Source organism: Rhinatrema bivittatum, chromosome 6, assembly GCF_901001135.1.
Source record: "Rhinatrema bivittatum chromosome 6, aRhiBiv1.1, whole genome shotgun sequence".
Lineage (NCBI taxonomy): Eukaryota > Metazoa > Chordata > Amphibia > Gymnophiona > Rhinatrematidae > Rhinatrema > Rhinatrema bivittatum.
The window spans coordinates 313,282,782-313,309,128 of record NC_042620.1 but is presented as its reverse complement, the minus strand read 5'-3'; the positions used below and the strand labels follow the sequence as shown (position 1 = coordinate 313,309,128).

The window sequence follows — 26,347 nt, the reverse complement described above, 5'->3', positions numbered from 1 at the left end:
GAGCCATACAATATGTTTAAAACTAAATACAAGTAAATGTGTGCATTTTATGTAAGATCACACTTTTAAAGTACAATAAGTCTCTGAAAATATTACACCAGGCCTTAAGACACCAATACATCTCCTATTAGGAAAACGGACCAAGTCAGGCTGCTATAGAGTCCTACACAGAAACTACACGCCAGCAGAAAACCTCACCTGAATCACGTGCTGTCCCTCACCTAACATAGAATAAAAAGACCAAAACGCATAACAAGAAGCATGCAGAAAAAAATGAATTGGAAACTGCAACAAGCCAGAGGCTCTGTATGCAGTGTAACAAAGGAAAAAAGAAACATCACCCATCCTTATAAAACAAATCAAGAAATATAAAATCATCAGCAGTAAAACTGTACTAACAAAAAGAACATATTTCGAAACAGCTGATGAGTGGAATATCCAATAATTAAAAACTCATATAAAACATTTCCAGATACCAACAAAATATTTCAAAATAGCAGACACAAAAACCCAGTAATGAAAAATAATAAGGATACAAAAAATTTTTTGCTCTGCATACCTGGGAACGTTTGATATCCAGGTGTCCTGAGATTGTTCTGAATTAGCAGGAGGTGGGGTGGTTTGCTTGGAACTTTCTCCTCTCTCAGTCACATACCAGCGCTCTCTCTCACACTGGCTCTCAATGACACACCTATACACACATGCTCTCAGTACTCACATATACACATGTTTTTTCTCTCTCACTTATATAGGCTCTTAATTACACATTTACACACATGCTGTCTATCTTTTCACGCTTACACACACACACAGGCTTCAATCACATAAATACATGCTGTCTTTTTCTCTCACACACAGACTCTCATTCACATGCTTACAAACATGTCCTCTCTTTCTCTCATTTACACACAGGCTCTCAATCACATACTCACATGCTCCCTCACCTAAATCAGCTCTCAATCACACACAGACACACATGATCTCTCTCTTACTTATACACACAGGCTCTCAATCACACACTCACATGCTCCATCACCTAAACCAGCTCTCAATCACACACAGACACACATGATCTCTCTTACTTATACACACAGGCTCTTAATCATACATACACATGATTTCTCTCACACACAAAGGATCTCAATCATACACACATACTCTTTCACACAAACAGGTTTTCAATCACAAACTTACACATACAGGTTCCCAATGGTAAACTTACATTCATGCTCTCTCTCTCTCTCACAGGCAGGCTCTCAATCACAGACATACTCTCTTTCACATATACAGGCTCTCAATCATTCACATACATGCAATCTCTCACACACACACACACACAGCCCCCCCCCCCCCCCCCCGCGGCCCGGAAGAGGAAGTGGAGAGTATCGGGTGCCTGCGCGGCAAGAAGAGGCCACGCTAGTGCGCTCGGCATCGGCCCGAAGAAAAGAAGACTGCAGCGCGGCTCGGAGGAAAATGAAGAGCTTCAGCCGCGGCCGATGGGACTCCGCCTCCGCGAGGGCTGAAAATGAAGAGGTCAGCGTTGGGAGGAGGCTGCTGCTGCCGCGAGTTCCCGGGGTGGGGGTGGGGGAGAGAGAGTGAATGAGCGAGCAAGCATGTGTTTGCTCGCTCATTCACTCTCTCTCTCCCCCACCCCGGGAACTCGCGGCAGCAGCAGCCTCCTCCCAACGCTGACCTCTTCATTTTCAGCCCTCGCGGAGGCGGAGTCCCATCGGCCGCGGCTGAAGCTCTTCATTTTCCTTCGAGCCGCGCTGCAGTCTTCTTTCTTCGGGCCGATGCCGAGCGCACTAGCGTGGCCTCTTCTTGCCGCGCAGGCACCCGATACTCTCCACTTCCTCTTCCGGGCCGCGGGGGGGGGGGGGGGGGGCGGGAAGAAGAGAGCAGGCCGGTGCCGCTGACTCCAGCTGTCCTGCCGCGTTCCGCTCGGGCTGACAGCATTTTAAGCCCGGGCGGAGGAGGACCGGGGAGCAGCTGGGTCAGCGGGAAAGTGTGGCCACTGTCTGCGAGCCAGATGCAGCCCTGAAAAGAGCCATATCTGGCTCGCGAGCCATGGGTTCCCGACCCCTGATTTAGCTGATGGTTTTTTCACTGCAAATTTAAATAAATTGAACAGTGGGAGTTTTTGTTTTTTTTAACTTCAGGAAAAACAGTTTCTAACTACTTAGAAACTCAAACCTGGATAGAAACTTGTTAGTCCCTTCAAGAAAAATCAGTCCTTACCTGGTCATAGAAAAATAGATCATTGGCCATATGCACAATCTTCTCTACGTGAATGATGCCTCCGATGCTGTGTATCTCAATGTCTGCCAGCATGGTGAGCACTAGAATAGCTTCCACTAGAAGCTGGCGGTACTCGGGCTGTGGCACACGGTTCAGGACAGACTCTACATGCACGGAGAATTTGATCTCACCAGGAGTCATCTGTTGGCAAAATAACGACATTGGTCTCACTCATGTGGAAGACTGTTCATCTCAGACATTAACTCCTTTAATATTCTGAAGGAATACAGTACATTGTACATACAGAACAGTAACTTTAGAGGCTAATATTAACTTTATCATTAAAAATAATTTTTAGCATTTTACCTTTCATCTAAACAGAATCCTAACTCACTTTACAAGAATATTATTTCAGGAACATACAGTATATGCATATTCATCTGAGATAGAAAGTCTGTCTGCCAATTTTGTCTGATCTGCATGACTGTTTGCCAGAGCAGAGGCGAAAAGAAGAAAGATCTTTTATCATGAAGTAGTTTGCATAAATCTACATATTGCCAGTAGCAGAGCACAATCAGAACTCTGAAGCCCCTGCACCCTCTCCCACTTCAAATTCCCTGGGCCCCCACTTACTCCTGCAGACAGAATAAAGCAACCATGCAGTAAGCCGCTCCACCACAGCGATTCTGCGATAACATGTCTTTGCTGTAACAATTGGATATCCCTGGTACAACATCACAGAACTTTCAAATCAAAAAAAAGTATCTGAAAAAGGATAGCGACAAGACAGAGGGGTCCAGAGAAGGGTGTGGGGTCTGTATAGGAAGGAGGAGAGGCTGAAGGATTTGGATGTATGTACACCCCGGAAGAGAGGAGTGCAGGGGAGGGGAGATATAATGCAGACCTTCAGATACCTGAATGGTTTTAATGATGTATGTTCCAGAGGAATACAAACAGTAGAACTAGAAGCACAATACGAAACTTCAGGGGGGGACAACTTCGAACCAACATCAAGAAATATTTCTTCATGGAGAGGGTGGCAGAAGCCTGGAATGCCCTTCCAGAAGAGGTGGTGACGACAAAAAAACAGTAAACAAACAAAAAAAAAGGTATGGGATAAACACTGTGGATCCCTAAAGGCTAGAGTTGAAAATTAAGAAAAAGGTGCATGGGGGGGGGGGGGGGGGGGGGGGTAACCAGCATGGAGCAGACGCTGCTACCCGTAACAGAAGGCCTGGAGATTAGTACTCTTAATCAATTTGCATGATTTTGACATAACTGCAGCATTGCTTTCCGCTTCAATGGTTGGGGGAGAAAAGGGGAATTGGATTCAGACGACTATCAATGCTAGGTCCTGACTTTTACAGTCTAGGATACTGATATGCAGACATTAGGGAAATAGCACAGGACTGGTTCTATGGCCAAGTCCAAAAGCAAAGTACGTTCAAGCAGCAGCATTGTATGAATTATCAGGTAGGCTATTCACTCTGTAAAAATGTTGCTAGGAGTAATTTTGTTATGGGTTTGACAGTTGCTTGGTTTTGATTTTTAATATTACTACCCTTAACATAAGACTTGGGGGTAACCTGCATGGAGCGGCAGTTACTATCTATCATAAGATGCTTGCTGGGCAGACTGGATGGACCATTTGGTGTTTTTCTGCCTTCATTACTAGATTACTATGTAAATTAAGGCAAAAAAAAAAGGAAGAAGGCCTAGTGGTTAGAGCAATGGGCTGCAAATTGGAGAACCCAGGGTTCAAATCCTGCTTTTCCCTACAGACATCCCCTGTAACCTTGTGCAAGTCATTTTATTTTTTGGGACTTCAGATAGCCACTGAGACCTTAAGTTCTTTGGACTCGCTGTTTTTGGAATAACTGCTAAAACAGGATAGTGCAGTTTCTGGAATCCAATGGATTACAAGATTCAAGGGAGCATGGTTTTAGCAGATTAATTTATTTGACTGGGTGACCAGAGACTTGGATCAAGAGCGAGTACTAGATGAAGTGTACTTGGATTTCAGTAAGACTTCTGACTCAGTTCTGCATTGGTGACTTATAAATAAGCTGAGCGCCCTTGGTATGGGTCCTAGGGTGACTGAGTAGGTTAGAAATTGGTTTGAGTGGGAAGCAACAAAGAATAGTGGTAAATGGAGTTTACTTCGAGATGAGGGGCATTACTAGTGGTGTGCCGCACAACTTGGTCCTTGGACTGGATTTTTAAAAACATTTTCGTAAGCAATATTGTGGAAGGACTATCGAGAAAGGTTTGTCTGTTTGTGGATTATACCAAAATCTGCTACAGGTTATTACAGCTAGGAAAGTGTGGAAACCATGAGTAGGACTCTAGCACAGTGTTTCCCAACCAGTATGTCACGGCACACTGGTGTGCCTTCAGACCTGACCAGGTGTACAGAAACGTCACCAGTGTCTTATGCTCAGATCCATACCAGCACCTGGGCTCTGGTCTGAGTGCTCAGGTCACCAACGATGGTTCTTAAAACTCGGAGGAGCTTCTTTCTGAGAACATCTGTAGTCATGCATGCATCTTCTTCCAGGCCCTGCTTTGCTCAGCATACACAGTGCCCACAGCACCTCATCTTCTCCCTCCTATTCTTCCCCGAGTCCTGCCAGCCTCTACCTTATCTCCAGGCTGGGTGAGACAGGGAGAGCATGCACTGGATGTGACTCGTTTTGGGAGGAGTATTGAGAGGAATTGCAGCAGTGGAGACCTCTGGCAGCCACGTGTGGTGGTCAAAATAACTAAGTGAACTGGATGCCTGCATCACATCAACTTCTCTCTTCTCCTGCATTTATATAGAGAGGGAACTGGTCCCCTGTGATGGGTTCATGTGTGTCTTTGCCTTCTCTCTCCCTTTGTTTTAAAATTTGGAAGACAGACTAGTTAAACTTTCAGTGCTCCCCTAGCTCTTCTTTTGACTATGAGTCCTTGTCTGCCTTGTGAAGGTTGTTGTGCCACACAATATTTTTGTTAAATGTAGGTGTGCCTTGAAAAGGTTGGGAAAGCAAAGGTGCTTATAAGTTAACAGATGTTCTCCATGGACGGCAGAACAAACAGCTATACAAGATGGGTGCCGTTATCCAACAGTGCCGAGTTGGCCTTTACTCTCTCCTAGCCTAGAAATTTGTCTCTTTTGGAAATACACTGGAGTTCCTGTGCTAACACTGCCATGCACCTCTCCTCAGTCTATTCTCTAGTCTGCCTTCAACTTCCATGGGAGGAGAGAGGAATTGTGTGGCTGTTGGTTCTGCCTTCCATGGAGAACACCTAATATAGGTAAACAACTTCACTTTTTCTGTGGAGAAGCATAACAAACAAGCCACAAAAGATGGGACTCCCCAGTTAAGAGTTGCTGGTAATTTATTTATTTTTTTTGTTGAGCAGGAAGTTGGCTATTAACCACAATGTTACTAAGCATACCCTGCCCAAATTTACTGTCTACATGAGATTCCTGCTTTAAACAATAGTGTTGAGTAAAGGTGTGTATCGACAATCATGTCACTGTTTTGCAGATATCCTGCACAGAAGAAATGTTTCGATGGGTTAATGTCATGGTGACAGCTCTCAACTAATGAGCCTTTGAGTGTGGAATCTGATAATTCTGTGCTTCATAACAATGAGATACACATTGGGAAAGCCATCTAGACAACGTTTGTTACTGAGCTCCTTTTCTTACTTTTGCGTAAGATATGAATAGTCGAGTTGTCTTCCTAAGCGATTTTTTCTGTCTAGGTAGAATAACAGCACGCTTTTACAGTTCAGTGTGTGAAAAGCTGTGTGGGAAATGGTTTTGGAAAAAATGTTAATACTATGGTTTGGTTTCAATGGAATTGGGACACTGCTACCCAATTCTTAAATATTTGGGTGTACAGTGATAGTTTACTAGAGCTTGTAGCTCACTTACTCTCTGAGCTGAATTTATGGGTAGAAGAAAGAGTGTCTTCCATGTCACATATTTTAAATCTGCTTTTGCCATAGGCTGATAAGATTGCTTCATTAGCTGCTGGAGCTCTGTACTGAGATCCCACTGTTGTAGCAGTACTTTGATTGGAGATTTCAAATTGTAAACATTTTTTGAACCCAGCTACACTAACTGCACTAACTACCTTCTCTGGCAACAAATTCCAGAGCTTTATTGTGCGTTGAGTGAAAAAGAATTTTCTCCGATTAGTCTTAAATGTGCTACTTGCTAACTTCATGGAATGCCCCCTAGTCCTATTATTCGAAAGGTTAAATAACCGAGTCACATCTACTCATTCAAGACCTCTCATGATCTTAAAGACCTCTATCATATCCCCCCTCAGCCGTCTCTTCTCCAAGCTGAACAGCCCTAACCTCTTCAGCCTTTCCTCATAGGGGAACTGTTCCATCCCCTTTATCATTTTGGTTGCCCTTCTCTGTACCTTCTCCATCGCAACTACATCTTTTTTGAGATGCGGCGACCAGAATTGTACACAGTATTCAAGGTGCGGTCTCAAGAAGGGAACCAGAGAGGACTACTTGCTGCCGTAGGAACCCTCAGCGAAGCCCTACGCTTCGGGTAGGTTATCTTCACCGTGGCCGTCTGCCTTTCCTTGGCTGCGGCCCACCGCGGCCAGTGGCCATGATACCCGGGCCCCGGCCGCGGGCTGCCGTGGCCGGGGGCTCTAACAAATTGACAGCCGCTGAATATCAGACTATGTTCAGTGGCCGCCATTTAGCCGGATATATATTTATCCACTTAAGTAGATAGCCGGATATCTTGGGGGCGGGCAATGGGTGGATCAAGGCGGAGCAATTTACCCTGTTATCATAACCGGATAAGTGCCTATGTTCAGCCTTATCCGCTTAAGTTAACCAAGTAAGTTAGAGCAGCTTAATAGCAGGTCTAACGTTATCCAGATATAATTTAACCATTTAACAAGCAATTATACGGCTATATTCAGCAGCATAGAATGGATATTCAGCAGCATGGCTAAGTTAATCAGATAATTAATATTTGGATAAATCCGATAACTTGGAATATTGCGCCCATTGTGTCTAAATGGTGTTAGATAATTAACATCAGCACTACTAGAACTGAGCTCATCTCAATAAAAACAGCAAAAGTAGGAGAGAGAAGGTTACCTCTCGGGTAGTAGAAGAAGGGAGCACAAAACCTTCAACTGAGAGCCCATGGCACTGTGTAAAAGAAAGGAAAAACCCAGGTCAGATAACAATGTACATGTAGGTGTGCATATGTGAGGGGGAAGCTTCCCTTACGCTCTATATACCCATCAACAAACACAATACTATTTTAACCAACCTTCATCTCACACACAAACATACATATGCACACGTAGAAGCAGAGAAGATTTATATTGGGTAGATATTCAAAAGCCATTTAGACAAAAGTTATCCATCTAAATGGCAAATGTGGCATATTCAGACACTTATTCATCTAAATTATAGTCGGATAAGTACTTATCTAGTTATAATCTATCCAGTTATAAAAGGGGTGCTTTGGGGGCGTTCCAGGGAGGGGCTGTGATAGTTGGCTAACCTAGCCGAATACCGGGTATATAAAGTATGTTAGTCAGATAAATTTAGACTTGCTTTTGAGCAGGTCTAAAATTATCCGGCATTGTGTAGCGGATAACGCGCTACTTAAACGGATATCTTTAAAAGATATCCGTTTAACTTTTCATGAAGACTGTAATCTGTAAACACCTGTATTTATTATAAGAATTTGTATTTACTATTTATATTTATTATTTAGCCATTAACATTGTTCTGTTACCACTTGGTACTATTTCTCTCCTTTACCTCAAACTCTAAGTTAGCCATGTTATTTATACCCAATTGTTGGATGTAATTGTACATTTGTTTAATTGTTCAATCTGTTTGATGTAATTTTCTGTTCCTTGTTCTGTGTAAACCGAAGTGGTATGCACAAGTGCATGAACTCCGGTATATAAAAGCCTTTAAATAAATAAATAAATAAATAAATAAATATCCAGCTAAGTAGCGCTGTCATTAGCTAACAAAATAAAGGTACAGAGGTTGGCCAATGCCCTCCCTCCCTCCCTCTCCCCAAAGCGTGACAAAGTTTCCGGCGTTGTTTGCCATGCCTTGATCCTGATTACCAAACATGCAATCGGACTGCCTCCCCACCTTCCCCTCCCCCACCCATAAAGAAGAATCCTGGCACCTGCTCCACCTCAACCCCCCCCCCCCCCCCATCTCCTGGACACTCTTCATCCCACTTGATACCCTTTTTATCTGAGCTGGAAGCAAGAGACCCTCTGCCCCACTCCCAGTACCCCCAGCGCTGCTCTGACAGATAGGATGGGAAGGGCCCGGGGGACTGGGGGGCGCTGGCGCCAAGATTCTTCGTTGTGGTTGGGTGAGGGGGAGGAGGGGAGGCAGCCTGACTGCATATTTGAATTGGCACCAGGGATTGCAGTTCGGTGTACAATGCCGGGCACGTTGTCAATCTTTAAAGAGGTTTGGGGGGGGGGGGGGGGTGGTGGTGCAGGAGAATACAGCCTGACATTGCCTTAATATCACGCTTTGAGGAGGGGGGGGGGGGGAAGGAGGGGATTGGCTACCCTCTGAACCTTTATTTTGTTAGCTGGGTATCTTTTAAAAATATCTGGTTAATTAGCACATTATCTGACCACAGAAGGCTGGATAACTATATTCAAACATAGCTGGTTAGGTTTTTTGTTATTGGTTATATGTAGCCAGATAAATTTAGGCTGGCATAATCAACTGGACGTTTATCCCACTGAATATATGCAACAAGTTATCTGGCTAACTTCTGCTGGATAACTTCTGCCAGATAACTTGTCCACTAACCTGCCTACTGAATATTATCCCCATATGCATGAGTGCCCGAGATGAAGAATCCTCTTACAAATATACGTTTATGCACTGGTGTGCAAAGAGGCAGGAAATCTTCTTATATTTTGAGCAATATATGTGTAGGTAGGAAGTGGAGCACAGAAGCACAATTAAAAGAAAAACAGTGTTATAACTCTCATGCTTACTTTTTGCAAAATTTTCCAGACTTTCTGATAAAAGCCAATTGGTACCCTGTTAAGGGCTCCATCCAGACGTCTCCTGCGCTGCCACTGGCCTTGACGACTGGAATGATCTTCAGAAAAGCCAGAAGGAGGAAAATCACCAGTTGAGGAGACAGACACTCCAGGAGTCTAAAAACACAGCAAAAACTAATCAGCTATCTTATTGGCCTGAAAATTATAATTCTGCTTCTGGCATAAAATAAAAGTCATTTGTTAATACTGATGTAGAGTTGTCAGATAGTCTTATAATATTAAACACATAACAGAATTTATTTAAACACTTAAAAATAGATGAGATATTCCGAAAGCTATCATAGTTCCCGGCGAAGCTCTGGGGGGGTAAAGCGTTCCATTGCGAAGGTCCAGCGGTAGAGAAGGCGCGTTTTCTTAAAGAGGGGTGGAGCGTAGCCTTGGCGGAGGAGGCGAGTAGGGACATTTTGTATGCAGTTCTGATCGGTCTGGAGGAGGTGCGAATGTGGAATGGTATGTTTAGCTGGAGAGAGGACTGCTTGTGGATGGTTTTGTGTATGATGGTGAGGGACTTTTAGAGGATTCTGAAATTAATGGGAAGGCAATGTAGTTTCTTGAGATTGGGTGTGATATGTTCTCTTCGATTAGAATTGGTTAGTATCCTTGAGGCGGCATTCTGGAACATCTGCAAAGGTTTGGTGGAGGTTGCCAGGAGGCCAAGAAGTAAAGCGTTACAATAGTCAAATCTTCACAGAGGTATACTGTGCAGTTTGTACTTCTCACTCTATATAAAAATTGACCCCTAAACCACCAACACCTCACCTTGAGCTATTAGCTTGCCCTCCTATAGAGATATAAATATTTGACTACCATGAAGTCTCTCTCTCTCAGCGCGAGGTACGAAATAGGAAGTATCACACGGTGCGAAAAGTTTACTGATTTGTATTGTTCAAGGAAGCCTTTCAACAAATGGGGGGATTAGTCTATTAATGATGTTTTGATGGTGTGTTAGTTTAAGAATTTGTTTTATGATTCTGATGTTTTATGTTTTGTATTGAATCCACTTAGAATGATAAGAATTAATATAGGAAAATTAGTTTCTTACCTGATAATTTTCGTTCCTGTAGTACCAAGGATCAGTCCAGACTGCTGGGTTATGCCTCCCCTCCAGCAGATGGAGTCAGAGAAAAGCTGAAAAGCACCCCCTAGATATACTGGTGTGCCACCTGCGATCCCTCAGTATATGCGATATCAAAGCAGAAGGAACAAAATAAACACTTCCGCCGACAACCCCTTTTTTTTTTTTTAAAACCACTGACCAGATCAAGCAGTAACATCCTTAAAAGATAGAAAACAACCCTGTCACTCTATACAGTAGATTAGAACCCAACTCAAAACAACTTACCGTTTAAACTGTCTAAATGCTTGTAAGTATAACCTGTAAGAGTAGATCACTGCCACAGAAAACACGAGCGGACTCTCAGAAAACAGACTTGGGCGGGCGTCTGGACTGATCCTTGGTACTACAGGAACGAAAATTATCAGGTAAGAAACTAATTTTCCTTTCCCTGTACGTACCAGGATCAGTCCAGACTGCTGGGATGTACCCGAGCTGCCTTAAATGGGGTGGGACCCCGAGAGTCCCGCTCGAATTACGCTGCTCCCAAAGGACTCAGTCGACGGACCACGAACATCCAAGCGATAATGCCTCGCAAAAGTATGCAAGGATTTCCAGGTGGCCGCCCTGCAAATCTCCTGGGAAGAAACAAACTGACTTTCAGCCCACGAAGTCGCCTGAGAACGTAGAGATTGAACCTTCAGTCCATCAGGAACAGCCTTACCGCAACCAATGTATGTGGATGCGATTGCGGTCTTCAACCATCAGGCGATGGATGCCTGAAGGCCTTTTTTGGGGCCATTCCACAACACAAACGGGTGATCCGATCTCCGAAACTCATTAGTCACCTCCAAATACCTCAGGAGTACACGATGGATATCCAAACGCCTCAAGTCCCGACCTTGAGCAGACTGGAGCTCCTCCTCCGAAAAAGAAGGCAATTCCACCGTCTGATTAACATGAAAGGCCGAAACCACCTTTGGCAAGAAGGAAGGTACTGTGCGCGTAAGGAGACTCTTGAGTCAGAAATACGCAAGAACGGTTCCCTGCATGAAAGAGCCTGCAGCTCCGAAACATGACGCGCTGACGAAATGGCCACTAGGAATACAGTCTTGAGAGTTAAATGCTTCAACGAGGTCCTCTTAATAGACTCAAAAGGGACTACGCATAGACCACGTAGTACCAAGTTCAAGTTCCAGGAAGGTCAGGGAACCCTCACAGGAGGACGCAAGTTCCTAACTCCGCACAAAAAACGAGCAACATCCGGGTGACACGCAAGAGAGAAACCTTCAACCTTACCTCTCAAGCAACCCAGAGCCGCTACCTGAACTCTAAGCGAACTGTAGGCCAAACCCTTCTTCAAACCCTGCAAAAACGTAAGGATATGTCCCACAGAAGACCGTCGTGGCGAGATCTTTAAGTCACCACACCATGAGTCAAAAACCTTCCATACTCTAGCATAAATAAGCGTAGTCGAAGATCTGCGCGCCTGAAGGAGAGTGGAAATGACTGCGTCCGGATAACCTTTGTTCCTCAACTGCCTCCGCTCATAAGCCAAGCTGCCAGACAAAAGCGATCTGCCAGATCGAAAAATACCGGACCCTGTCAAAGGAGATTCGGAAGATGACCTAGCCGTAGTGGTCCGTCCACCGCCAGATTGAAGAGATCCGCGAACCACGGACGCCGCGGCCACTCCGGAGCCACGAGAATCACTAGCCTCCGTTGGGATTCTATGCGCCTTAACACTTTTCCCACTAGGGGCCATGGAGGAAACACATATAGGAGGATGTGAAGAGGCCACGGAAGCACCAGTGCTCTCGCCTTCGGCTGAAGAAACGTGCCGCCTTTGCATTTAGCCGAGTCTCCATCAAGTCCAAGTGCGGAACCCCCCAACGCTGGGTTATGAGATACATTGCCTCGGCCGACAGCTCCCACTCCCCTGGGTCTAGGTGTTGCCGACTGAGGTAATCCGCCTGAATGTTGTCCACGCCTGCAATATGGGTGGCCGCGATGCGGGATAAGTGACGTTCCGCCCAGGCCATCAATAATGACGCCTCGGTCGCCACCGGACGACTTTTTGTGCCTCCTTGCCGATTTATATATGCCACCGTGGTTGCGTTGTCCGACAGAACCTGCACCGCTCGACCGCGTAACATCGGGAGGAGGTGACGCAAAGACAGACGTCCCGCTCTGGTCTCCAGCCGATTAATGAACCAAGTGACCTGGAGAGCAGACCATGTCCCCTGCACCGCTCTGGACTGACAAACCGTCCCCCAGCCGGATAGGCTGGCATCCATCATCACTACTATCAAAGATGGAGGTTCTAAGTCCACTTCTTGCAGAAGATGGTCCGGGGTTAGCCACCAAGTGAGACTGGAACGGGCCGGCTCCAGCATGGTAACCCCAGGTCGTAATCCTCGGACCTGGGATCCCAACGAGAAAGAAGCGCTTTTTGTAAAGGCCGCTTATGCGCAAAAGCCCACGGTACCATCTCCAGAGTAGATACCATATGACCAATGACCTGTAAATAATCCCAGGCCGTAGGTAACGGGAGATCCATCAGGTTCTGCACCTGCGTCATTAGATTGACCATTCGTTGAAGTGGCAGAAATACCTTGCCCAGCAAAGTATCGAATCGGGCGCCCAAGAACTCCAACTGTTGGGTCGGTTCTAGCCGGCTCTTCGCGAAGTTGACTACCCAACCTAACGACTGAAGTTGCTGAACCACCAACCGAACCGCCCGTTTGCACAATGCTTCCGACTTCGCCCGGAAGAGCCAATCGTCGAGATAGGGATGGACCAGTATTCCTTGATGGCATAGGAAAGCTGCTACGACCACGAGAACCTTGGTGAACACTCTTGGAGCAGTCGCTAACCCGAATGGAAGGGCACAAAACTGGTAATGGTTCCCTAACACCATGAACCTCAGGTATCTCTGATGGCCCTCTCGAATTCCAATGTGAAGATACGCCTCGGTCAGATCCAAAGAAGCCAAAAATTCTCCCTTGTGGACGGCCGCAATAACAGACAGTAGCGTCTCCATGCGAAAACGAGGAACCTGTAAAGCCTTGTTTACGCGCTTTAAATCCAAGATTGGCCTGAATGCGCCTTCCTTCTTTGGAACCACGAAATATATGGAATACCGACCAGTCCTGTGCTCGGCCGGTGGAACCGGCAATACTGCCCCCAGTGTCCGCAATCAGTCCAAGGTTTGGGCGATAACCCGCTGCTTTTCCGGAGGACCGCATGGCGATGTCATAAAAAGATCCCGGAGGGGATGAGCAAAATCCAACTTGTAACCGTGCCGAACCACATCGAGGACCCATTGATCCGAAGTTATCTTGACCCATTCCTCCCAAAACCGGGACAACAGTCCCCCGATGAATGGAAAGGAGGAATGGGTCTGCGCGCCTTCATTGAGCGTCTTGTTGGGGGCAAAACCTTGCGAGGATCCCAAACACTGAGGCCGCCTGCCGCGAAAGGAAGGAGTCCAGGACTGGGACCTTGTCGCCTGTTGTTTTGGGAAAAGGAACCACCCCTCCCTATACGGAACCGTCGCTGACCCCGAAAACGAGCTCTGGAATTCCCAAAGGATCGAGACTGATGGGGCTTATCCTCCGGCAACTTATAAACTTTGTCTCCCAGGGTCCTTAATGAGCTGATCCAGCTCGTCTCCAAACAACAACTTACCCTTGAAAGGAAAAGAACCTAAACGTGCCTTAGAGGAGGCATCCGCCGACTAGCGACGGAGCCAAAGCAGCTGTCTGGCGTAAACTGCATAAGACATAATGCGAGCCGAGGTCCGCAGCAAATCATATAAAGCATCCGCTGTATAGGCGACCGCAGCCTCCACGCAGTTGGCCTGTTCTGCTTTGCCCGGTGGAAGCTCCTGTGTTGTAAGCAGTTGCTGGACCCAACGCAGATTGGCCCTCTGCACGAGACTGCTACAAGCCACCACCCGGACCCCTAATGCCGCAACCTCAAAGATGCGCTTCAATAAGATCTCCAACTTCCGATCTTGGAGATCCTTCAACGCTATGCCCCCGGTGACGGGGATGGTAGTATGCTTTACCACGGCCGTGACCGCCGAATCTTGAGAAGATCCAAGGATTCCGCCGGCAGGGGATACAGCTTGTCCATAGCCCTGCTAACCCGCAAGGAGACTTCTGGAAGCTCCCATTCCTTAGACACAATCTGAAACACCTTGGGATGGAAGGGAAAAGTTTGTGGGGGGGACCGTAGCTACATCCCCCGTGGAAGTGTCCGCTTCCTGGTGCGGAGCCATGATTTCCAACTCCTTCAAGACATGAATGATTAAAAATCTTAACTCGTCCTTACCAAACAATCTGAGCACCTGGGAGTCATCTCCTTCCATAGTACCCTGCCCGTCAGCAACATCCACTCCGGGTGCACCCGGAGAGTCCAGAGCGAGGTCCGGCGCCTCCGGACCTCCAGCACCCCCCTGCGGACGAGGGCAACGAGCCCCAGCTTTCCCCAGATCCAAAACTACCTTGGGGATCTTTGGTGGAGAGGGACCTTCCGCCTCCCAACCTGCTTCTGCCTCTAAAAAAGCTTTGTGCATTAGCAGCACAAACTTCAAGGAAAAAGGAACCGACCCTTTAAAATTGTCCCCCCCGGGCCGGGAGGGAGGGGGGGCCAATGAGTCTCCGAATCGGGCATGCTGTGCGGACTTAAATCAGGTGGTGAAGGAGGAGGGGAGACTTCCTCTTCAGATGCGGATTCCTCTGTCTGCCGCGTGTCCAAGATGGCCGCCGCCCCCCTCTCTATGGGAGGCGGGGCTGAAGATCGGGAGCCCGGCACTCTTCTTTGCCACGCCGAAGAGGGGAGAGAAGACCTGCTGCGGGCAGCGCTTGGCCCCCCAAGAGGGCCCCTCGCCCCCGGGAAGACATCGGGAGCAGAGACCCTCTCGGGAGAATTGCGCCCCTGCCCCCCCATAGGCCGTGCAGGCCGAAGATCGCAGCAGAAAAAGCGCGCCAAAAAGGAGCAGGTAAGTTCCCTTACAGCAATTACGCGCTGGGTGAACCAGTCACCCCCTCCGGAGTCCTCAGTATCAGGCACGGCAGGCCGGGGCTGCAATACAAAGCTCACTGCCTGTCCCCAACAGGGCTTAAGTGGCTCTTTTTTTTTTTTTTTTTTTTACCAAGAGAAAAAATCCAAGCCCCCTTCAGAGAAGTAAACTCTGGGATAGTGGGGGGAGGGTGACCGGCCCACCGGTAAGCTCTCCCCCAGGCTACTGGGACACACTAGCTCCGGGAAAGTCGGAGGGCAATGCCCTCTATGCCTGCCAACAAACTTGCCTCCACGCTGCACTGAGAACACCACACAAATAAATTAAACATACATCTTCTCTTTTTTTTTTTTTTTTTTTTACAGGAAGAATCCCAAATAAGGGAGAAACCAGTTGATCTAGTCAGTGAAAAAATGAAATAGGTAAAAACCTGGAGATTCCCAGAAAACAAACCTAACCAGAACAGGATTGCAGGTTATGCCTCTCAATCTGCTGGAGTCAGAGAAAATACTGGGGGATCGCAGGTGGCACACCAGTATATCTAGGGGGTGCTTTTCAGCTTTTCTCTGACTCCATCTGCTGGAGGGGAGGCATAACCCAGCAGTCTGGACTGAACCTGGTACGTACAGGGAAAGGCGGAATATAAATATTTCAATAAAATAAACAGATAAATAAATAAAATTTAACACTTGCAAGATATGACACAGTTGCAATGTCTATTTATTTTTTGGTTCTGTTTTTTTACCCATTTGTCATCTTTAGTTTGGTTTATGTTTCAGTTAATGTTTTTGTTTTAATTGTACTAATTTTATTTTAGCACCAAGCATTTCTTGTTTATTTTACTGATGAATTTGAATTTTGGTTTTATAATTTGTTAGTATTTTTTTTAACTTATTTTTTATTTTATGTTTTATTATGTATTTTTTACATGTAATCTGCCACGAGTGATGGACACGAGCAGAATATATATTTCTTAAATAAACAATATGAATAGTTTTGCATTTTAAAAATTATGTGCACTATTTTGAAGGGAAAAAGTACCTACAGAAAAAAACAGATGCACATCTCTATACGTACCTTTTACCTGGGAAATTCTAACAGGTGTAAAGTCCCTTGGACTTTGCAACTATGCAGGCTGTTCTGAAAACTGGCCCCACAGAAACACAGTAAAAAGGATGGTGAATGCATGGAAAGGCCTTTCAGAGTAGGTGGTAGAGGCTACAACAATAATGGAATTCAAGAGAGCCTGGGATAAGCACAGATGATCCCCAGTTGCAAGACAGTGAGGGGAAAGCCAGAAATCAACTTAGATCTATGGCAATGCACTAGAAACGAATATGAACGGAGCACATAAGCCTTATATTCTTTTTTTGTTTTTATAAATCTAAGACATGCACAGAAAATGATGAACAATTCAAGCAAACTACAATAAACAACTCCTGAGGAAGGCGGGTAATCCCGATAAAACATAGGCCTGTATCAGACGTGACAAGATGGGTGGCTGAAAATTGACAGGATCATATCTTTATTAGAAAGTGGTTGAGTGGATTTTAATCATAACATACTGAAGATAAGTACAAGTATATTTTTTAATTGAAGGATCTGCTTGAAAACTTAAAATTTGGTGCAATTGTTCTTTATGAACAATTGCACCAAAGATAAGATCATAAGTGCTTCAGTTTGAAAATGCTTGCAGCCCCTTGTGAGGCAAGAGGCATCAGATCAATACTTTACAGCACACATTTGTATTTTGATACCATGTTTGTCAGTAAGCTATTATAACTGATTCAAGGATTTTTGATATCGCCCCTCTTTATTGTTATTTACTGTAGTTTGATATTTGAGGTGTTGCTGCATTTTGTATCAAAATTATTCTAACAGATGTGTATCACAGACTTAATAAGAGGTACCACAGTTATTGTAGTCGGCGTGCACTTTTTCCAATCCCCTTTGACATTTAGTTTTAAAGAACTTTAAACATGGAAGCAATTACCAAGGAAGACTGTGAAATGAAGTCTGTATCCAATGATTGGAAGTTGAAGGACTAGAAAATAAAACAAACATGATACATTTTAGAATGAAAACATTCTTACAGAGAGAAGATGAAATGCCTCGTCCTAGTAGCAGAATTAGTCCGTAAAGCTCATTCAGCATGGAGCCCAAGAGATTATGTTAGAAAAGTCAATGATTTAGAGCCAGTCTATAGGCCAATTTTACACGTTATTAATATGCTTATTTAATTAATGTAACCAAAACGTAAGAAGCAGAGAATAAAGCACAATTCCAAAGATTAATTACTAGTTAGAGGATTTTCTGGCCTAGTGATCCAATCTGTCAAACTTTGAACTATAAATCAGACAAACTCCAGGAACTTAACAGTTTTCCCTCTGCCTCTGTGTGTGAACCCAGACAAGTCACTTTATCTCCCTGTATTTCAGACTATAACTGAATAGTAATAATAATATTGTTGTGTCTCCCTTCTCCCTCTGGGGAGAATTTTCATTCAAGTCCAGGCACCAGAAATGCCAAGCCATCCTATCTAAAGGTAGCTGCATGTCTGATACTTGCCAGGTACGTTTGACGGACTGGCCACTGTTGGAGACAGGATACTGGACTTGATGGACCCTTGGTCTGACCCAGTATGGCATACCTTATGTTCTTATATACTTCTGAGGCATTTAAATTGTAAAGTATGTTGGGATTCTGTTTGATTGAAAGGCACTAAGTAAACAAAAGTTGTTAGTTATATTGTCAAGGCTGTTTTGTTAATGGTGTTATCTCCTAAATGTGACTACAGAAACTATGTAAAATTAATTTAACTAATTAATTAATATGCGAAACTCAAACTCAACAACCAGAAAGGCAGATTTGCTTAGTTTTCTAGTTTTCACCATGCTGCCAATACAGAACACTAGTGGCTAGCCAAGAGATGCCTCAGTATACACATTATCAAAACTGGTGTCTATAAACTTTGCATATTATTTCGCAAATATTGAGTGAAGATTTTCTCAGTTTAGTAAACCAGCCTCCTTGAATGATGGAAAATTACATGGAAAGCTATTAGTAAAAATCCTCATAAGACTGAAATGATCGAGTTACAGATAAAAATTATTTGTTTTCTGCTACAATGTATTAAGAGTTGTCATTCTGAAATAGCAAATACTACCTGCAATGTTCAAAGCATCAACATACTCATTGGTTTTATTCCTAGGCTTCCATTTTTCTCCAAAGTGTTATGTATGCACAAGGTGGTATAAATCCTGCTACTGATTCATGGCTTGACTCTATATTTTCCTGGCTTCCTTCAATTTCTTGGTTACGTAAGTTACTATTTTCTGTATTTGCTATCTTCTGTATACTGATTTTTGGCTGTTGTTGTTTCCAATGTTCTTTTTCACTTTTATCACATATGCGTACTCGTTCTTCTCTATTACACGTACCTACTTCTATTCCTGGTTCTCAATATGAAACAGTTCTTCTTGCAGAGACTCAGCCATTATAAACACTGTAACACGAATACATATGTATTTTCTTCTTTAATAATTCTTTTAGTTCTGGCGTTATATGTTTGTTCATTTTTTAAAATTAAAACATGCTCATTTTATTATGGTTATTCTCCTTTATTTTTATATATCTTATACATACTGCATCTATCTGCTACTTAGCACAGGTTTCAATTATGCTAGGCCCCACAACAGCAGGATTTAATGAGAAATTACTACTTACCTGATAATTTCCTTTTCTTTATGGCAGACAGATGAATCCAGAACCAGTGGGTTATGCACCTCTACCAGCAGAGGGAGACAGAGCAAACTGACATCACAGAATACATAATCCTGTAGTGACATCAGCCTGCCAGTATTTTCTTCAAAAGCAACTGTGGACAGACTAGCAAGAAACACTGACCTCAGATAAGCATGTATAAACACTAGGCTAGGCACTGGATTAACACATCAGAAAACCCTGGAAACTCTTAGCCATTCAGGAGGACCATAGCCCAATCATTCCGCAGCCAAGGGTGGGAAGCTGGATTCATCTGTCTATCCTAAATCAGGTAAGTAGTAATTTCTCATTTCTTAGTGTCCAGATAGATGAATCCAAAACCAGTGAATGTACCCAAGCTACTCCCGAACAGGGCGGGAGGCTGCCCGCGGTCCAGTCAAAACTGCACGTGTAAAGGCTGCATCCTCCCAGGCCTGAACATCCAGACAATAATACCAGGTAAAGGTGTGTAAGGAGGACCATATCACAGCTCGGCAAATGTCGACGGGAGACAACAATCTGACCTCCGCCCATGACACTGCCTGAGGCCTACTGGAATGAGCCCTAACCTGAGTGGGCAATGGCTTTTCAGCCGCCACATATGTGGCCGTGACCCCTCCTTAATCCAATGAGCTATTGTAGCCCGTGAAGCTGGTTCACCCTGAAGTACGAACAGGTGATCCATCTTTTGGAAAGGTTTAGAAACCTCCAGATATCTCATGACATATCTCTTGACATCCAAGGGACACAACAGGCCATATTCCTCCACATCTCTTTCCTTATCCAAGGACGATAAAGAAATGGACTGATTCAAGTGAAAATCTGAGACACCTTAGACAAGAAGGAAGGAACAGTACATATCTGTATCACCCCTGAAGTCACCTGAAGGAACAGCTCCCAACAAGACAAGGCCTCCAGCTAGGAAATTCAATGCACGGAACAAATTGCCACCAGAAACACTGTTTTCAAGGTCAGTAATTGCATGAAAAGGCAAAGCAGTGATCAAAATGAAGGGCCTGCCAAGAAATCCAACACCAGGTTAAGACTCTACAATGGAATCGGTAACCACAAGGGAGGACGAAGATGTTTCACTCCCCTCAGGAAATGGGCCACATCAGGATAGGACAGTAAGGATCCACCATTCACCTGGCCCCTGAAACAAGCAACAGCCACTACCTGTACCTTCAAGGAATTAAGGGCCAACCCTTTATTCAACCCATCCTGTAAAAATTCCAAAATGAGCAGGATCCTACCTGAACGAGGAAGCACTCCTCTAATTTCATTAAGCACTAGCCCGCCTCCCTATTGTATTATATTACTTGTTTTTTGCCATCCTAGACCTCTCTTTCCAGCTGATTAAGCCTCCAAGTTCACCCTCCTTGTTGAATGTAACTTTGCCGCCTCCGTTCATATGTTTATTTCTGTTTCAGTTTTTTACCCTGTTCGATGTAAACCGATCTGATATGGTTATTACCATGAAGGTCGGTATAGAAAAGTGTTAAATAAATAAAATAAATAAATATCTTCACAACAAGCTCCAAATACTTGCCAAACCTGCATATAGGCTAAGGAAGTGGAAAATTTTCATGATCGTAGCAAGGTAGCAATCATTACAGAAGAATATCCATGCTTCAACAAACTAGCCCTCTTAAGGGCTATATCGTAAGACAAAACTAAGTTGGATCTTCAAGAAGACAGGCCCCTGCTGCAACAGATTCCTGTAAGGTGGAAAACAAAGGGGGGTTTCCACAGGAGTCTTCGCAGATCTGTATACCATGATCTTCTGGGCCAATCCAGTGCCACCAGAAACACCATCCCACTGTGGCTAGGGGAAATTATTTTAAGCAGGAGTTAGCTGCGGAAGAGTATTGTGCCCCGATAGACAGGAATGAAGCAGAGAAAATCACTGATATTATTAGTGTAACTATTTAATATTAGGCCTATAAGTTCTGAGAATAAATATACCATTTTTCTTAGCCTGCTTGTAATAAAAAACTGTAACAAAAAACAAGTCCTGATATCAGATATATTGAAGAGCAGTTACTCAGAAAGGCTAACTGCAGATATCTGAGGAAAACAGGACACCAGCCTCTAAGGCCATACCTCAAAGTTTGTTGCTGATACGATAACAAATAGTTGGGGCTTCAAAGAGCACATGGGGAGTGATCCAGAGAAAGAAACTAGGACAAAGGTCAGAAGAATTAACTTAAAAGAGCAACATGAGACAGGTTGTTTGAAATCAGAGAACCAACAGCTCGAAGGAAAAGCTTTTTGGACATTACCAGTGTAATGAAGTGACCCATGAAGTAGGGAAAAACATTTTGGACATTATCAGTGGTTAATGAAGTGACCAATGAGTTGTTGCTGATTTCCCAACACGTTGTCCCGGATTCCAAAATACATCACATTGGGAATTGTGAGGAAAGTATTTTGTGTAAATATTCTTTAATGCAAACTCTATGTTTTGATTGCTTATTCTCAGACTTATAAGTATTATGGTTTTGAGGTGTTTTGTGGATTCTTAGGTGCTGCAGTGATGGTCACTCCCACGGGGAGGAGCCCCGCGGGGAACTGCAGTACCAGGCTAGACTCAGAGGCACAAAACAGAGATAATCTTTACTGTACAGCTTGTAGTGTTCACCAAAGGTGGCAGTAGTGAGTAGATTCCTGCAGCAGCAGTCTGGGGTCCTCGGCTGAGGAGACCTGTCCCACAATGGTGGTATAGGGAGCTCTGATGCAGAGGAGTTGTAGGTGAGACAGACTGGTAGATGTTAATTACTCACACTCTTGTAGCTGTAATGGTGCAGTTCCTAGCAGGTAGAAGTAATAGTAGCAGGCACCAAGGTAGACACCTCAGGCCCTCGAGGAGAGAGTACCTGGATATTAGATAGGCACCTGGAAAGAAGCATAGGGCCTCCGAGGAACGGGTACCCAAGTTAGTAAAACCCCAGAGGGTAAGGAGAGCTTCCAGCAGCAGCGAGAAGCGGCAGAGCAGCTTAGTCCGGACGAATCCAATCCTTGCTAATTCAAAGTCAGTCAGCAAATGGGCAACCTAAATACCCGGATGATGTGACGTCACTCGAGGGGGATGCCCCCAAGGTTCGCGTCAATGTTGGAATAAAGACATGGGTAGCGGGCATGCGCACACCCTAGGAGGCCCTCAGGTGAATCATTTTATTTATTTATTTAGAGATTTTTATATACCGCAGTACGTAAAGATATACATCACCGCGGTTTACAATTAACAAATTAGCAACAAGGCTTTACAAATAACAGTATTAATAAGTATTAATTACAAATAACAGGAATTAACAGAAAACAGGCTGAGTCGACAGAAGACTCATGGCGGAAAGCCTTGCCATAGCCATTCCAGGGACGCCGGAGAGTGCGGCAAGCAGACGCGGCAGTCGCCATTTTCCTGAGGCTAGTGGAGAAAGCGAATATTGAGGTGAGGCATGTGAGACGAAGCCATCTGAGTCCGACGGATGCAACAATAAGTAAACTTCTATACTTGTAAATAAGTGTGCTGTGTATTCTGTGACATATAACCTACCACTTAGCCACCCCCCTGCTTTTTACAGTGGCCTTTGATCATTTAAACCATTCTTCCCAATAGGGGCCATGGGGAAAAGGCATACAGCAGCTTGCCTTCTGGATAGACCTGCATGAGAGGATCGATCCTTAAGGACTTCGGATATATCCTGCGACTGAAAAATCGAGGAATCGTCACGTTGCGAGAAGTCACCAGCAGATCTATAAATGGAAGACACCAGCGATCCACTATCAGCTGGAACACCTCGTCCGACAATACCCATTCTCCTGGGTCCAAACTCTTCCTGCTAAGAAAGTCTGCTCTTACATTGTCTTTTTCTGCAATGTGCAAAGCTAAGATCTCCTGAAGATGCACTTCCACCAATTCCATAAATTGGTCTATCTCTTGCGATAGTTGCTGGCTCTTGGTTCCTCCCTGCCAATTGATGGAAGCCAGTGTTGTTGTGTTGTCTGACATTATTTGGACCGCTCAATCCTACAGCCTGCTCCAAACCTTGGCATACAACCAATATGCGAGAAAGTGCATTCACATGCCACGTGCACAAATTGGAAGCACAGCAGGACGCACTTGCGCACACCGACGAACCTGTAGAGGGCAGCTGACTGCGCACAAAAAAGCGTGCAAAAACGCCATTGCAGCAGACAGCACACAAAAAAGAAGCCTAACAATGGGGCCGCTCAACCCGCCAGGCTGCCCAATTCCCCTAACTCCCAAGGGAGCAGGAATGCAGGTAGGGACGGCACACAGAGCACACAGACCAGAGGATGACCTAAACTAACCCCTCCACTCTGTCTCTGACTGTTTTTTCTTTCTTGTTTTTGTTTTTTTTAAATATCACTTACATGAGTTCAGCCCTTCCTGGCTGAGTACAGAAACGGTCTCCGTCTGCGGGGGGAGAGGGCATATACCATCACCGCAGCACTCGGCCTCCTGCACCCGCTGGCTAAAAAAACCCAGCTACTAGACCAAGGCATACATCTGAGGGACCATGGAAATCACCTCAGGAATTCTCAACTGGGGCAGGGACCATTTGGTATCACCGCAGGAGAGCGAGGCCATTAATTTGCCTTTTCAAATTCTCTTCCTAAAAGCTGAAGCAATCCCCAGTAGGGAGGTGCACATCTACGATCTGCTGGAGACGGAGAATACTGGCAGGCTGATGTCACTGCAGGAGTATATATACTGTGACGTCAGTTTGCTCCATCTTTATCTGCTGATAGAGGTGCATAACCCACTGGTTCTGGAGATTCATCGGTCTGATGCTAAGAAATGATTCAATTAAACCTCTACCAGTGGACGTAGTTAAGGAGGTGGGACTTTTAAACAAATATCAAACATATTTCTCCCAGTGAATAAAAAAAAAATTCAGAAAGGAAAATAATTATTTTAAACAGATTTTTGGTAGTATTGCTGATTTAAAGAGGCAATTCAACTTGGCTGAATCAGAAAACAGCTAGACTGAAACACCTCTCCCTATGGTTATACAGGAAGTACTTAGGTCAGCAACATATACACCGCAGTAGAACATTTTTAAATTGGAAAATTATTTGCCATAATTTGGAAACTCTTCAGGTACCTGGCTGCCCTCTTATTTCCCTGATATGTCTGTCTAAAATCTGCAGCAACAGCACAGACTTTGAGAGACTTACTGAAATAGTGGTATTGGATTGTTGTGTGAGTTGAGTACAGGTTCTACTGGAATTGGGGTTGGAAACATACAGTTTCATATGTATATGATTCATATTTAAACAACTGTATTTTATATTGATCTGAATTGTAGTCCTCCTCAATAATTTATTTATTTATTTTTATTTTATTTAAAAACTTTTATATAATCAAGGGAAGGTGGGCAATCAAGCATAGATAAATACATAATAAAATGTTCTCCTTTTGGGAAGTGTAGCATTAATACATCTGCAAGAGTGATTTTCTTCCAGATCATCAACTTGGAACCTTTTTGAACTTGATTGCTTTTCCCCACTGGGAAAAAAAGAGGAACGTGGAGGTTGAAGCTGGACCTGACCCAGTACCTTTTTTTATTTAGAAAATTACCACTGTAACATTTAAAAAAAGAGGTGGGATGGGGGAGAAGGAACGGGCATTTCCTCAAAACTTGCTTTTGAACCTGCCAACATAATGGGGTAGATAGAAGAAATCAGCTAAGGGGGAAACTTATCAAGCTGCACTAAGGCTATAATACATGTTAAATAGTGTATATTGCAAGATATTGCCCTACTGTGGCAATATTGCGCAATGTCTGCCCCTATTACAATGCGCAGCTTTGCGTAGCATCTGTATGAATTTTGAAAATCCATGCAAAGCAGTTCATGCTTATCTATTCCTATGTAAATAAAATAATGCGGCTGACTTGCACGCTATTTTATCTAGACCTTTTCCAGAAATGTTATTCTACCGTGAGAGCACTGAGACCATAAGGGTGAGTCCCGGTGCTCCTGTGGTAGACTTAAAGGGCCCTGCTGCCCGACACGACTCCCCTCCAGAAGTAAAAAAAAAAAAAAAAAAAGTTACTGGGGATCTTACTAAACCCCACCCCCACCCCTGCAAAATAAAAGTTAAAAAAATAGATGAAAATTGGCACAATATGATGATCCCCCCCCACTCCAACCAACCGCTGCACTGACTCGAAACCCCCCACTTGGTTCCCCCCATTTCCATGTAAAGAATAGGCCAGAAACAGCCCCCCCACCCCAGATCCACTTCACACCTCAGTACTTTAGGTTAGGGCCCGGGGAACCTCCTCGCCCCGGGCAGTGTCATTTTCCAAAATCGTACCGACCAGGCCTTGCCCCTGTCACATGACCGGATGAAGGCCATATGTCCGGGATATGGACCCTGGTGGCACCATTTTGGAAAATGGAGCCGACTGGACCTGGGGTTAGGGGGTGCCCTTGGCTTTAACCCTGAATATCAATGAAAAATGTAAGGTAATGGGGGGTGTGTGGAGGGGGTCTGGGGTAGGGAGCCTCTAGGCCACCAACATTATTTTTGAAGAATTGGGAGGTGGGTGAGGGCGCCACTACCAATCTATTCTTTACAGGGAAACGTGGGGGCTGGGGGGGTTTCAAGTCAATAATGAGGGGTTTGGTCAGAGGGGGAGGCCATCATCACACGCCACATTTCATTTATTTTTTTTTTTAACTTTTATTTTGCGGGGCTGCCTCAAATGGTGGCCCTGGGATGGGGGAAGAGTCTAGTAAGACTCCGATAACTTCTTATTGGGCCGCAGGGCTCTTTAAGGCGATGACGACTCAATGGTTTGGAAGCCACTATCGTGCTTTCACTAGGTCTCAGGCTCATTCTTTTGTCTCACGGGCTTTTTTCACAAGACAAAAAGAACATGGCGATATTGCCATGATATTTTGTCAGGGATAGGCAAATTATCATAGGCCTGGCCCCTCTGCCCCCGTGATAAAATATTGTGGCTTAGTGAATCCAGACCTAAGTTAGCCGGATAAAGCTAACTTGCATGGGATATTTAGTAGCACAGCTATGCTCCTATTTATCTAAATAAGTTATAGCCCGCTAAGCTAGACCCGCTCTATGGCAGATCTAACTTATCCAGTTAACCAGATAAGTAGTGATAGTCATAC

The 26,347-nt window shown here is 44.6% G+C and overlaps 1 protein-coding gene across 3 annotated transcripts in view; it reads right to left on the bottom strand.

Annotated features, from left to right (window-relative positions):
* PHKA1 (phosphorylase kinase regulatory subunit alpha 1) overlaps positions 1-26,347 on the bottom strand; it is a 278,473-nt gene that overhangs the window by 22,907 nt on the left and 229,219 nt on the right. For all 3 annotated transcript variants that reach the window (XM_029607522.1, XM_029607521.1, XM_029607523.1), the window contains 4 exons: positions 17,415-17,465; positions 9,270-9,434; positions 7,366-7,419; positions 2,239-2,439 (listed from right to left, as the gene is read on the bottom strand). In XM_029607522.1, the coding sequence (XP_029463382.1) occupies positions 2,239-2,439; positions 7,366-7,419; positions 9,270-9,434; positions 17,415-17,465 (471 nt within the window). The remainder of the gene's footprint in view (positions 1-2,238; positions 2,440-7,365; positions 7,420-9,269; positions 9,435-17,414; positions 17,466-26,347) is intronic.